Source organism: Equus asinus, chromosome 5 (assembly GCF_041296235.1).
Source record: "Equus asinus isolate D_3611 breed Donkey chromosome 5, EquAss-T2T_v2, whole genome shotgun sequence".
Lineage (NCBI taxonomy): Eukaryota > Metazoa > Chordata > Mammalia > Perissodactyla > Equidae > Equus > Equus asinus.
This window is the reverse complement of record NC_091794.1, coordinates 72,500,222-72,515,105: the sequence shown is the minus strand read 5'-3', so window position 1 is coordinate 72,515,105 and position 14,884 is coordinate 72,500,222. Positions and strand designations below refer to the sequence as shown.

General features: G+C 34.5%; 1 protein-coding gene across 18 annotated transcripts in view; it reads left to right on the top strand.

Moving 5' to 3' along the window:
• Positions 1 to 14,884, top strand: part of OSBPL9 (oxysterol binding protein like 9) — a 161,162-nt gene that overhangs the window by 111,883 nt on the left and 34,395 nt on the right. For 10 of the 18 annotated variants that reach the window (XM_014833089.3, XM_014833088.3, XM_070509937.1 and 7 more), the window contains 4 exons: positions 8,543 to 8,638; positions 9,403 to 9,450; positions 10,439 to 10,468; positions 11,261 to 11,311. In XM_014833089.3, coding sequence (XP_014688575.2) covers positions 8,543 to 8,638; positions 9,403 to 9,450; positions 10,439 to 10,468; positions 11,261 to 11,311 — 225 coding nt within the window. Of the gene's footprint in view, positions 1 to 682; positions 758 to 3,594; positions 3,664 to 8,542; positions 8,639 to 9,402; positions 9,451 to 10,438; positions 10,469 to 11,260; positions 11,312 to 14,884 lie in introns of those variants that run through there. The other 8 variants (XM_014833086.3, XM_014833085.3, XM_070509944.1 and 5 more) reach the window with 2 other exon arrangements.

Here is a 14,884-nt window from a genome sequence, read left to right as displayed (position 1 = left end):
AGATATTCCTAGTAATCTGACTAACTAGTGTGTGAAAAGAAAAGCTTTGGCTGATTACCCACACCACGTGGTAAAACAATGCTTTGTAAGGGGGAATGATGTAGTAGGTGTTTTGTTTTTTATGAGTTTGCTTTCTTGAATCTTGACTCATCGTGTTATTGGCAGGAAGGATGTAGAAAAAAATTTAGGTATTCTGCTTTCTTTTACTGGCTATTTTTCTTCTCAGCATTTATTCCAGTATAGTGGTGATTGCTAAGTTTTAAGTGCTTTTTTTTTTTTTTGCTAGTTTGCGCTTTATCCATGAATGATGTCATAAATTTGTTAAGCTACATTTTATTTTGCTTAGAAAGGTGTATCTGAGCAACTTCAATATTGCCAAATTTACTCTTAAGACATTTTAGCATTTTGTAGATAATTTTAAAAGAATAATGCTGATGATTTTGCAAGCTAGAACAGTTATAAAATTTTGGAAAAATATTTATAACCTGCACAGTTTCTGAATGTTTTACTCAAAGCTTTTGATTTTAAGTTAAATAAATAAATGCCTACTTATTAAAAAACGCAAACAACATGAATATTTAAAGTAAAAACTAAAAGAATCCTAGTCTCAAACGCCCCCTTTCCTGCTGCCCAGGAGTAATATATGCATTTCCTGTGTTTTGTTTCATGTGATTTATTTCAGATTGTGTGTGTAAATAAAATAACTTTTTAAAGTGTAACTTCTATATTACTCGTGTCTCCACTTATCTAGCATAAGGTAAGCACTCAGTTAATATTAATTGACTTGAATTCTGGTGTCTGTTTTATTTCTGTGGTTTGCTTTCTACATTCCAGAGCCTGTAAATTCATGTTTCGTTTTAGGTTTTTGTTTGTTTGTTTGTTTTAGTATTTTGCTGATTCTGAAACCTCTGAAGCAATATGCCTTCCAGATATTTATATCTCTTAATGCTAGTTAACATCCTTTGTAGAGAGGGAGACCATATAATTTATTGTCCAAACAGGCACTTTTGAGAGTGAGGAGGCTGCTAATAATTTTGTTGAGACAACAGGCATAAACACGGACTATCTCAGACAAATTAGGATATATGGTCATTCTGTTTATAAACTTCAGGTTTTGTTTGTTTTGTTTAGTTTCAACAGTAACTTTTTACATGACTTTATTGAATAAATTGGGAGTTGGGAAGACAAGCTATCAATGATTTAAATAGAGGAAAATGGCACAAATCCCAAACTTTCTCTGTGGAGTTGTTTGAGTAACCAAATCACTTTATGGAATCAATATTAGTATTTTGTCCTATAAATCAGGTTACATAACAGCGTCAGTATTAGATGAAGAGATCCTGAAGAGTAAGCAGTTGAGCTGAGTTACGATTAAAGTTCATGAATTTTGGCACTGGTGGTTGTGCCTAATTCCTTCTTGACAAAGCAGTTCTTTTCTGTCCCAACTGTATGATCAATTCAGATTTGTTTTGTGATTTTTTTTCACAGAAACTTAATATTATGCGTAAACTATTCTCTTTGTAAATTTATAGATACAAGGGATTCTATTTTTCAAAGAACTAATAGTGCATTTTCAAAAATCAGATTATATTATGGGGAAAGACTTTATATTGTTTGACTCTTTGTTACCAAGGTAATAATTCAGTACCATTTAACTTTTGTGGTTCAAGCATAATACCCAATACTTTTCTGAACATCTCATAGGGAATTTTTTCTGATCTGTTTTCCAAGACTCTGTTATCGCTTGTTTTGTCTATTACTCATACGTTTTTTATTACTGTTAGCTATTATCTTCTTCAGAGTTGATCAACTTAGTTTGTTTTCCTTTTTAAAGCAGTGTTAAATACAGTTTAACTTAACGCTTATATCCTTTCTGTGATTATAGATCTCTGTTAAAATTGCATGTGTTTTATAGTATTACCTAGTTATTTTGTTCTTATCCATCAAATATTCATTGAGCACCTTCTGTATGTTAGGCACTAGTTTAAGGCCTGGGGATATAGTGGAAATCCTGGTTATTTGCGATTCCAAATTATGAAGAGGAAATAGAATACCTACTGTTGTGTTTCTTTATGCATATTATCTCATGTCATCTATCCAACAACCTTGAGTGGTTTGTTATTGTGCTCATCCATAGATGAGAAAATGGAGGCAGAGAAAGTAACTTGGTCAGATCATACAGGTAATTGGTTGGGAAGTTGCAGATTCAAGATTTTAAACTAGATCAGTCTGACCTTAAAGCTTATTCTTATTTTCACTACGTCAAGCTCCTTCAGGTAGTTTTTAGATTACACTTTAGTGCTCTTATGCCCTGAATTTTTTTCAAATATGTCTCATTGTGATTTAATAGAAAAGTGTAATGGATTGAAAGTCAAAGGACTAAGTTGAAATCCCAGTTAAAAAACAAAGTCCCAGCTGAATGATTTGGGTAAACACTTAGAAAATAGTTAGTGTTTATCTACTTTCTATGTTGTGATAATGAAATGAGAAAACTTGTAAAGTGTCTAACAGGACCTAATACTGTGAAAAAATCTTTAATATATATTGTGAATCCATGGTGTTCAAACTGTTCACTTAAAAGTATGGCAAAAGATCTTTTAGGGCATTCCTCGGGTACCTAGTGCTGGTGAGATAGCTATAGCTACTATGTTGATAAAAACCCTTATTTGGAACCTTAGGTTATCAGAACATTGAATTAAACGGAAAATACCTTCCTGAAAGTACACTGGGAGAATTTAGTAATAGGCTTAATTTTATGGACATTTTTGCATTGATAATCTTCACTACAAGTGAGTTGAGAGTTGAGTATTCTTTAGGCTTAAAAAAATAGAGAGGGGCTGGCCCGGTGGCTTAGTGGTTAAGTTTGCATGCTCCACTTCGGGAGCCTGGTGCATGTTTGGATCCTGGGCACAGACCTAGCACCACTCATCAAGTCATGCTGTGGCAGCATCCCACATAAAGTAGAGGAAGATTGGCACAGATGTTAGCTCAGTGACAATCTTCCTTGGGCAAAAAGAGGAAAGTTAGCAACAGATGTTAGCTCAGGGCCAATCTTCCTCACCAAAAAAAAGAAAGAAAGAAAGAAAAGAAAGAAAACACCCAGAAACAGGGAGAAATTCTTACCCTCAGAACTTCTCTATACCTCTAAACCCTATTCTTCCTTTACCTGAAGAAGATAAACCACAGAGACAACAGAGATTATAAATATTTCCAAACTTTCAGTAATCTGAAGAAATCACAGTATAGCCCACATAAAATCACGGTCTTATTAATATTTCTGGTTTCTTTAATAAACTTTTTTCATCATTAAACCAAATTTTAAGCCATTTGGTATGGAGACAAAATGGTGTCATTTCTTGAAATCTTAATTTGCTAACAAAATTTCTAAGGAACAGAAAAGCCATTAAGTTTAGTATAAAAACTTAGCAAATGTTCTTTTATTTATTTTTTTTAACTTGCCACTTGCTGCTCATGTACCTGCTTTTCCTCTGTGTAGTTACAGATTTTTCTCTTATTATTCCTTTACTTAATTATTGATGTCAGACTCACAGCATGGTAACTTTCTATTCTCTCTTTTCCTTACCTTTATGGAAGATCAGTACCACACTTGCTTTTTTCCAGTCTTCTGGTATCTCTCCAGTTCTTGAATTTTCAAAAATAATTGTAAGTGATTCAATTGTAAGTATACCCTATACTTCTTTCATTGGATGAAAGTGTATCTGTGATGCATGTCATCTCATGTTGCTGATTGTGAACATAAAACTTTCCAAATATTCTCATATTTTAATCAGAATGACATTTTTGCAAAGTTGTTGTTTTAATTATAGGGTGTATGTTTTGCTAATTTGTAAAAATCATCTACTTTTGTCAGGATTCATGCCATTTATTTTTTAGTAGGAAGCTTGTTTTCTTTGGTATTTTTCCTGTGTTAAATTTTTAAGCAGTTACTCTTTTACAGTTCTACTACTGGCAACTTACTCTGTTTTCTTGTTATTCTGAACTTTTCTATTAGACTTAGGTGGAGTAATTTCTCTATTTCTAATATATTCTCCTTTTCTCTTTTTGCAACATATTTTTATTATATACTGTTTTGTCCTGTATAAGAGAAAGCACTGAACATAGGGTACTTAGTTCTTTAAGTTTTTGCTGTGAAATAAGATTTGGTATGAAAATAACTACTCACTTGTAAGTTTCTTTTTACAAAGTTATTATTCAGCCATAGCCCTTCCTGTTCTACATTATTCTCCTCAGTTCCTCAAATTACCCATAACTTTCTTATTTCCTGATTCTGACCTCAAGAAGACCGTAAACCACCTTTTAACACCACTGTTCATTACTCTTCCTCTGTCAGCAGGAATTACTTTGAAAGCTCTTACTCCCTGCCTCAAAAATTGCCTCCTGCACTATTTATTGAGAGTGTCTCTCCAAAGCAGCTGTACTTTCTGTGGACTTCAGACAGTTTTAAGGCCATCCCTGGCAATACTCTTCTTTTTAATGGGGTGAAGCATTTTCGTTTATGTGTATGTATAAACAGTGTTTAATGTCCTAACTAAAGTCATTAATAGGAATTCATTTAATTTTGCTGAGATTTGTTAGCTTTGAAGTACCTTCTGAGAAGAAAAAAGTTGATGCTATTCAACTTAAGTATTAGGAAGATAGTAGGAAGTACTTACAGTTTGAGACAGTTTGATATTCTTCTATCAGTCTAGCTATTTATTTTTGACATTCCCCTTAAATTGGGCCAGATGTGTCTCTCTGTCTCTTTCTATGTACATATTTTAAACTGTATACATAAATCCTGGCTGATAGAAAATCATGTATTACTATTCTTGATGTTATATATGTACTTTATCTTTCTTTATTACAAAGTACTCTTGAATACTAGAAACTATTTTATTTTTAGCATTTTTGCCACATAAGTGGAGTTTTTTCTTTATAGAGATTTCTAATTTTATGGTTAGATTTAGGTTTAATTTCTGTTTCTTCTAATATAACTACTTTTACGTCACGTCTATTTTGTCTTTCTTTCTCTGTAATAGTTGTGTTTAGTTTACGCCTTAAATGAATTCATACAGAAATCATCAAGTTAGAACTGTGGCTCGTCTATATAGTAAATCAGGGAGCAGCAGCCTCTTTGATCCAGACCGCCAAAAATGCAACATAACCACTTCAGTGACTACTGAAGGATGTGGACAGGAGAGAGGGAAAGAAAGACACAAAGAAGGGAGTGAGGGAGGAGAAAAAGAACAGAAAGGCAAGAGAAACCTAGGGAGAAGAGGTCATGGGGAAGACTGTTATCATGGCATCAGCAGTTGCCAGATGCTGCAGTCAGTGCCACATGCATTCATTCAACACAGAGCCAGCCTTAGGAGATACGGTGTTAAACGAATGGCACAGTTTCTGCCCTAATGGGGTTTATACTCCTTCAGAGAAGTCAATCAATTAAATATTTAATGATGATGAAGTGTGATAGATATTAGATAAGGCGAGTACAGAATGTTAGAATGTATATCTGCTTGACTCCCAACCTGCTTGTTCTCAAGTGTGACTGTAAGATGTCACTAAGTAGGAAGTCACACTCTGTCTTAAAGGGTCTGCTCTGTTCTGAGTTCTTTTCAAAGGAAGACAGACCACTCTCAACATCATAAAGGACTATATTCTATTTTTATGATCTGTTTTAAAACAAAACTCCATTAAAAAGGATCTGAATGTAGTGCCTTATATTGTAAATGCTGAATGGAAAGAGGAATAGTTATGATTTTAAGGGAATTTTTATGAAATAGTGTATGTTAGGAGGTAATGAGTTCCTTGTCTCTTGAGATACTCAAGCAAAGATCAAATGACTTTCAAAGACATTATGCTAACTTCTATGAGTGGGAGGTTGGACTAGGTGGCTTTGATTCTGTGTACTGTACATTACAATATACAGTGAAAACTTGTATCTTCTAGTGAATTATGCTTAAAAGATTTGAGAAAACAGTTTAATTACTATCAGTTGCTTGTCCGTGTTATTGATAAATTTGTACGTTTTATTTTATTGATTGTAGATGGGGAGCAACTGTATGTGTAGAATTTCTTTTTAAATAAGACCAAAGATTTATGGATTACTGTGCAAAGGAGTTTAGGCCAGTTCTGGGATTTTAAGCTAATAACTCTTATAAATCTCCCATTATAAATTACATAAGGAAGAATGGATTGGTGAGCATATCTTTTATTTGGATGTTGTAACGTGTGGAGTTTATTCTAAGGGTAAAGGAATGTCGTGGAAGACAAAAGCAGGTCTGAGAATAGAGCCAAGATGAGGTTCATATGATTATAGAAACATCAAAGATTTGTTTGTTAAGAATTAATTTAGGTGGATTTCAGATCTCAGTAGTAATTTAAATCTAATTTGTCTCTATTTATTTACTGGAGGGTTTTTAATCAGATAGTGATTTGTTCAAAAGGATATGTTGGATTTTTCCAGTGGTAGTTCTGAGTATATTCAGAAGAGGGAAAATTCTTAAAGATCACTTTTTCTCCCTCATTTAGGTGCTTCACCTTTTATTCATTTATGAATATGCCATTGACCTTTTTGATGTTTAGCAAGAACAGTGTATTTAGCTGATTTTCACTGGGTCTTATAGTTAAATTATTGTTTATTATGTTGTAGTGCTTTGTGAAACAAAACAAAACAGAAATCAAGCCAAGCAGTGCTGGTTTTTCTGTGGTACAGTAACGCGGAAAGAAACTGCTCCTTTCTTAGTAGTACAGTGCTGCAGTGTCTCTGAAGTGTAGTGGAATTAGCCTTCCTTTTCCACATCTTTTATTATACTATACATAGTAAATGTTTCTAATAGGGAGTTTTTTGGGTTATCTTTAAAAATAAAGATGTTTAACCACAATTTTATAAATATATCTGGATTTTACATACGTGATTTATGATGATTTTTTTCCGTAAACTTTGTTTTTATACATGACATCTCATTTGGAAGGGGTTTGTCAATACTCATTTCAAGCAGGTTCTTTACATGTATGTAAAAAAAGAAGTGGGCAGTTTTATTGCCTTTGAATTTGAAAAGGAAAATGCATTACAAGATAAATTAATTTTCCTGTGGTCTTAATAGGACTTAGGTTTTTAGTGTTTGGTTGAGAATTTGAATTTTAGTTTGGGAAGAGCAACAATAGTTAATGACAACAATAGTTAATGATAGTGTTAGTAATGGTAGTCTTTCATAGAGATAGTAGGTGCCACATTAGGAATAGGAGGAGGACGCCTGTATTTGGCAGGTAAGAAAACAGAAGCTTAGAGAGACACAGTATCTTGTTAGTGGCTGAGCTGGAATTAGAGACCAGGTTTGCCAAGTCTATTGTTGTTTCCAAAATACTATACTGTCTCAATCTAGTGTTTGAGATAATGGCTCTGCTTTGGTAATGATAAAGTTTTATACAAGGATGAGATGTTGGTGTAATATAAAATGAACTCTGGACTCAGTTTACTAAAATGGGGAGTGTGAAAATGATCGACGTGTTTTGGCCAAAAAGCAGGTGAAGGTCAAGTGTGGTATGTTGAACCATTATATTTCACCTCTTCAGCGCAGAATTTTGTGGTTGGGTTGGGATTGTGACATTAGTGGTTCCCAACCGTTCCATTATTTCCTTGTTTACCTGCATGACAACTGGGCGTGCAAATATGGCAAGCTGATGGTCTTGTTCAATATCCATCTGTTTTGTCTTTCACACCTGGGATTGATGTGTTTTTCAGTCAGAGAGATTAAGAACTCAAAAGTTTCTTTTGAGTAAAGTTAAAATATAAGAATCCCATGCTGTTGGAGCTTAAATTTTTTAGTGTAGGAAAGGTGGGACCTACAAATGCGAGACTGTTAAACTGAGAAATAAGTGGGCCCTCTAAATAAATAAACATTTACACTGCACCCAGGGTGTAGTATTCATGCCACGGGTGAAACTGAGTAGGGTACTCGATTAAGAGAGAAGTGTTATCCCTTTCATTTAGAGAGGGGCCTCTTAGAAGAGGTGAGAATTTTTAGGTTCATTTTTCTTTTTTTTTTTTTAAATATGAGAGGAGGAAAACAGAGCTGATGGGGTAGGTTAGGGAATGTGAGAACTAAATACTGAGAATATGAAGTTAAGATTGAGGGACTGGAGGAATGAACTGAACAGAAAATACGGGGAGAATAGACGGTAATCTAGGTTATTTTGTATATATTTGTCTAGCTAAATTCCTATTGCTCTGGAGGTGACTGGGAGCCATTGTGGGGCTTTTTGGGAGAGAAGAAAGTGATTCTGAAGAGCTGGGTAAATCCTTATTTGAGCAGCTGCACGTGTAATTGACGTGAAGGAAATAGTGCCAGAAGTTTGTGAGGAAGATTGATCTACCACTATTTTTGGAGAATTTAGAAAATTTAAATAGACCTACTATTTAGGTGAAAGTACTATTTTTATTTTAAAATTGAAATGTCATGTATGAAGGATGAAGCATGTTTTGTACTATTAAACATTGCTTGGTACTCCTAGATTTATTGCAAATTTTCTTTTTCTCTAGGGTTTGGATTCAGGATTTGTTCCTAGTGTTCAAGACTTTGATAAGAAACTTACAGAGGCTGATGCTTACCTACAAATCTTGATAGAACAATTAAAGGTGTGGCATTAGTTTATATATTGAATTGATATAAAGTAGTAAATGTTATTGAGCTTGATTTTTGAGTAAAAACAATTACTTAATATTAATTTACAAACTTTATGTGGTTTTTCAGCACTTTTGAAAGCTGACATTAAAAGATCTGGTGACATTCAAAATCTTTTATCTCTAATTATTATGGTAAATAGTATATGTATATGTTTCTTTTTTGGTCATTAAAAGTAAATATTTAGACATAATTGGAAGAAAATAAGACAAGCTTAGATTCATATTCTGTTGAAAAATTCTACAAAACTGGTAAATTTTGAGTGGCTTGATTTCTATGGCCTGGCTTTTTCCATTTTTGGGGAGTTGGGAGAGGTGATTTCTCTACTTCCTTTATCATTATTGAAATTAATTGTCTCTTTCAATTCCTACCTTAAGATTAATTACAAGCAAAAGTCTTGAAGAAAAAGGAGTGCTGATAAATTTGGATGACAAAGCAGAAAAAACTTAGGTTTGAATTGATATTTTAAGTCCTTAAAAGTCATCTGTTTTCTTTTGCTTGTAATTCTACCAGAGTAATTGATCTTGACTGCTTAAAAGAATTCAGTAGAATTTGACTTGATACAATGCCTTGAAAAAATATGTTATCTTGAAAGTACATGTAAGTCATCCCTGAAAGAAATGTGTTTAAGAACTGAAGGTTGCTTTTCTTTGTTTAGTAAATGTACACAATGTAGTAAAGTGACTTGATACTATAATCATTTTTTTTAATCCTCTAGCTTTTTGATGACAAACTTCAAAACTGCAAAGATGATGAACAGAGAAAGGTAACGTCTATAATCACAATTTTGACTTTAAAATTCTTAAATCCAAGAGCCTTTTGGAGAAATAACAGAAGGACCTCAGTGTTTTGACTACTATAGTAGTACTATTGACCTCTTATGATAGTACTGCCGTATAGACTTCAAGGGGAGTTTTCTGGGTGAATTTCTGTTTTGGTTTCATAATTAAACAAAAGGGTAAAGTACAAAAATGTAATATGGTACCCTTTTTGTAAGTACCACCTTCCTAGGAGTAAATTCTTTCCTCTTCAGGTACATATGTTGCAGGTAGAAAGTTATCTTATTAAATTTACATGTGGCTACTTCAGATATTAATAAACTAACCGGTAAGAATTTTAAGAATAAACAAGAAGCCACAGATGAGGAAACAAAATGAATGTTGCTTTAATTATAGTTCTGCTACTGTTTTCCCCCACTGTGGATTTCTGACAACTACTTTGTAGTTTGAATGTTTTCTTTTTTCAATTAACATTTTTTCTATCGTTAACTAGATTCCTGATGCAGCATCTTTTTTTTTTTTTCCATTTCTGTGGACCATAGCCTTGCATTTGGCTCTTTTATACTTGGTAATAGTAGTCATGTTTAACTCACCTTCCATTCTTAGTTTTGGAATTTAACCGTATCATTTTTAAACAACTTAGCTAAGTTTAAGCTAATTCTAAAATAAGCATTTTTAAATGACATAGTAAAATCTATAGAAAAGACAAAACATGTTTTCAGGTAAGGAATAAGAATGTTTTATATTATTCTTACAAATCTTGAATTGAAGCACATGGATTTTATTTGAGGATAAGGTCTGAATTTTTTATTTAAGTGATTTAAATAAAAAAGTATAACAAAAAGTACTCCCTTCCCAACCTGCAAGCACTTGCTTAGAATAGTGAGTACATTTTGGTAAAATTCTTTAAATGACTAACCACTAAGAAACAACTTTGTGTTTCTGATTATTTCTGTGTAAACTTATTTTTTGCAGAAAATTGAAACTCTCAAAGAGACAACAAATGTAAGTTATGTGTCTGATAGACTGTGGCTTTGTATTAGAAAGTACTTTAAAATGTTATTTCTGTTTTAAGCTGCTACTGTTAATAAGAACAATTGAGATTTTAATTTTATGAATTTTTACAGAGTGTTTGAGTTGTATTATTTTCTAGAGGAATTTAAGTGAATAGAATAATCCTGCTAATTGAAATTGACTGAGTGCCATTTTATCTGTTTCTTGTCTGTTTGGGATCCTTGGATAAAAGGTGTCATTCGTGCACAACACATATATTCTCTTTCTTATAATTAAAATATATTGTGATTCAAGGTTTCTGATGTAGTGACTGCCCTTCTGACATTATGTAATGGGCTACTGATAAGATTTGTATTTTGATAAAAGCTTTTTAAAAACGGGCAAAATAGGGTTCTAGGTTGACCAGTATTTTGGTAAGATCCTTTACTCTCCATAATTCCATCAAAGAATAGACGTTGTAGGAATTTACGGTGGGATTGCCTGCTGTTGATGTAAGAATTTGGAAGTTCATCAGACTCACATCTGTTTATGTTTGAAGTGTTGAAAACCATTTAGATGTTATTGAGTATAAATTAACAGTTTTATGGCATTTCTTAACAATTCATAGAATTGCTAATGATACCTTCACTATCGGCATCTTAGAACCCACCCAGAAAGGGTATTTCTTGTGTAGTATAGACTTAAACCCTGTACATTTGAACCAGTTTTAATATTTGAAGTTTTAACATCGTATGACCATTTTATTTGGGGCAAGATCCTAAAATCTGTGTTTTGTTTTGATAGAGCATGGTAGAATCAATCAAACACTGCATTGTGTTGCTCCAGATTGCTAAAGTAAGTAAAATTTGCTTTTGATTACTTTGATTTAGTGAGATTTAGAAATTATAATAGCCTTTTTCTTTAATAGGCAAAAAACTCAGTTCTGAAGTATATTACCTTTCTACAGTACATTGTATTGTGCGGTTCCTGGTACTATTGAACACCTATTATGTGTGGACATTACTTTACCAGCATATGCATGTTTTCGATGAGGTAATTTCTGATGGTGTCCAGGAAGGAGGGGGGAGCACATTTGAATGACTCACCCCTTCCTTCTGTTTTATCCGTTATTACTGCTTGGGACAGGGACATATTTTGCAAAACCTTTCACAAAAAAAGTTTTCCTTATGAAAAAAGGAATTAAATTTTAGCAGAGTTCTTTTTCTCATCCATAATGAAGTGTATAACAGAGATATTTTTTAAATTGTGTTTGTTAATAGATTTTTTTTCTGGTACTGAACTGCATTAATGAACCACTACTTGAATTGCTCTTCCTTATTCATGAAGTAAAATATGTTTTGAACTATTGTAATGGGTTAAAAATATCATGTATATTGTCTGCTTTTCTGAAAAATTTTGGTCTGTTTAACCTACATATATATTTTTTATTGCCCGATATTTTGAAAAACAAGAATTTTAGTGTTTGAAAATATGAATTAAAAACATTTTTTTCCCCATTATTTCTACCTCACGTGTACTTCTGTATTTCTAACCAGTGGCTAGAAGTGAGTGGACAGCCAATTCAATAGCTAAGTTTGGAGTGTTTGTGTGAGTTTTTAATTACTGGCCTGTTTTATTTATTCAGTTGCATGTATTTGCCCAATAATAGATACTTTTTACCTGGCGTTGTTAATGACACAATAGCATAAGACAATCCATTTGTGCTTAGATAGGAAGGATATTCAGCTTACAAGTTAAAGGCGGGTAATGTCATTTTTTTTGAGGCCAGATTCAGTATTAATGTGTCAGAACTTTAGGGCTTGTGTTTACTTTCTAGGCCTTCTTGACCACTATGCCTGATTTCCTATGTATCTGTCTAAATTTTTCATGTACTTTTGTGGATCAGAATATATTCTAAAGCTCAAAAAATGGAGGATAGGGTTGGAGGCATAACAGTGGTAAGGTTTTTGTTTTCGTTTTTCTTGACTGTGAGATTGCATGGGTGGGTGGGAGCACCTGCAGTTACCCAAAAGCCTATATATAGGTAACCAGTAAACTACGCCAGGCCCGGCGTTTGAGGGAGTCATACTGCATTCTCTAGAAGAGCTCGTAGCTTTTAGGCCAGTTTGGATGATCTCTACACATCATTCAGGACTTGAGTAGTCGTAAAATAGAGCAGCCTAGCCTCTTTCAGTAGCTCACCTTTTAGCCACTCATCAAGAACATTTTTGGTATTCTCTTTTTGGAAAGAGTTATAATTCAAATTACTAAAACATTTCTACAATTTAGTTTGTACCTCCTACTTGTCTATTTTTTTTTTTGGTTTTTTTTTTTTTTTTTTTTGGGAGGAAGATTAGCCCTCAGCTAACTACTGCCAGTCCTCCTCTTTTTGCTGAGGAAGCCTGGCTCTGAGCTAACATCCGTGCCCATCTTCCTCTAGTTTATACGTGGGACGCCTACCACAGCATGGCTGCCAAGCAGTGCCATGTCCGCACCCGGGATCCGAACCAGCGAACCCCGGGCCGCCGAGAAGCGGAACGTGCGAACTTAACTGCTGCGCCACCGGGCCGGCCCCCCTACTTGTCTATTTTATCCCAGCTTGATAAACCTACATTTCAAGGTCATTCTGAATGGGTAACATGGATCAAATAAATGGAGTTTGGCTTTTTTTTTCTTTTTTTCCTGACCTTGGATAACTTTTTTTGTTTTACTGAGGTTATGATAGTTTACAACATTGTGAAATTTCAGTTGTACATTATTATTTGTCAGTCACCATATAGGTGCGAAGTTTGGCTTTTTAATTTTTTCCAGAAAGAAGTTTTATTGTTGTTAAGTCTTTTTATGTACAGATACATCCCTTAAATTTTTTATGTACCCTATATGAACTCTGTGTATCTTTAAACCTAATTTAAATATAAATGAGACCATACCACTTGCCTGCTCACCCCCCACCGATGGTTTCCCATCTCGCTTAGAATGGAATCTAAACTCCTCACCATAACGTACATCATCTGAGCCATCACTCGCTTGATCACACCATTCTAACGACATTGGCCTGTTTTCTTTTTCTCAGGCCGGGCATTTTCTGCTTCAGAGATTTGTATTTGCTGTCCCTCTGCCTGGAAGACATTTCCCCCAGGTTTCCAGGGCTCACTCCCTCACTTTATTCAAATTTCTGCCAACATGAAACCGCTTTGGAGAGACTTTCCTGACCACTTATCTAAAATCGTCTCTGCCTCCCATTAGTTTGTTTTTCTTCATGGCCTTGCATCACTAGCCAAATTTACATAATATCCTGTTTATTGCCTCTCTACACCTGGCTATAATCTCCATGAGGACAGTTGTCTTATTTACCACTTGTATGAGTCTGCTTGGGCTGCCAAAACAAAACACCACAGACTGGGTGGCTTAAAAATAACAGAAATTAATTTTCTCTTGGTTTTGGAGGCTAGAAGTCCAAGATCATGATGATTCTGTTTCTGGTGAGGATTCTCTTCCTGGCTTGTAGATGGCCACCTTCTTGCTCTGTCCTCACATGGCCTTTCCTTGATGCGTGCACACTGAGAAGAGACAGAACGTGAGCACTCGCAGGAGACCTCTCTGGTGTCTCATCTTATAAGACACTTAGTGGATCAGGGCTCCTCCCTTGGTACCTTATTTAACCTTAATTTACTTCTCTAGAGGCCCCATATCCAAATATAGCCACACTGGGGGTTAGGGTTTCAATATCTGAAATTTGAGGAGACACAGACATTTCACTCCACAATACTGCTGTATCCTCAGTGCTTAGAACAGTTTCCTGCCGCAGAGTAGGCACCTGATAAATAATTGTGAATTTTGAATGAATTTTTCTAATACGTAATTTTTAACGGTTGCATGGCTAGTATTTCCACTATATGTATGATTTTTTTTTATTTAACTGCTTTTCTGCTGTGCTGTGATGATCACCCTTATAAATTAATCTTTGGGTAAATCTAATCAGTTAACCTGTGATTAAGATAGAAGGTTTTTAAATAATGAGCGACAACATGACATTATCTTTAAAAGCATGGACTCTGGAGCCCAACTGAGGGTTTGAATCTTTGCTGCACCACTTGAGCAAGTTTATTTATCCTCTCTGTGCTTTGGTTTCCTCTTGTATATAAAATGTGGATAGTCATAGAACCTCTACTCTTACTGATAGTGTGAGCCTTAAATGAATTAGTATTTGTAATGCTCTTGGTACCAGGCATATAGAGCAAGTCCTCAATAAGTGTTTATTAAATTTAAAAGAAAATTTAGGGCTGGTCCGGTGGCGCAGCAGTTAAGTGCGCACGTTCCACTTTGGCAGCCCAGGGTCTGCCAGTTCGGATCCCAGGTGCGGACATGGCACCGCTCATCAAGCCATGCTGTGGCAGGGGTCCCACATATAAAGTAGAGGAAGATGGG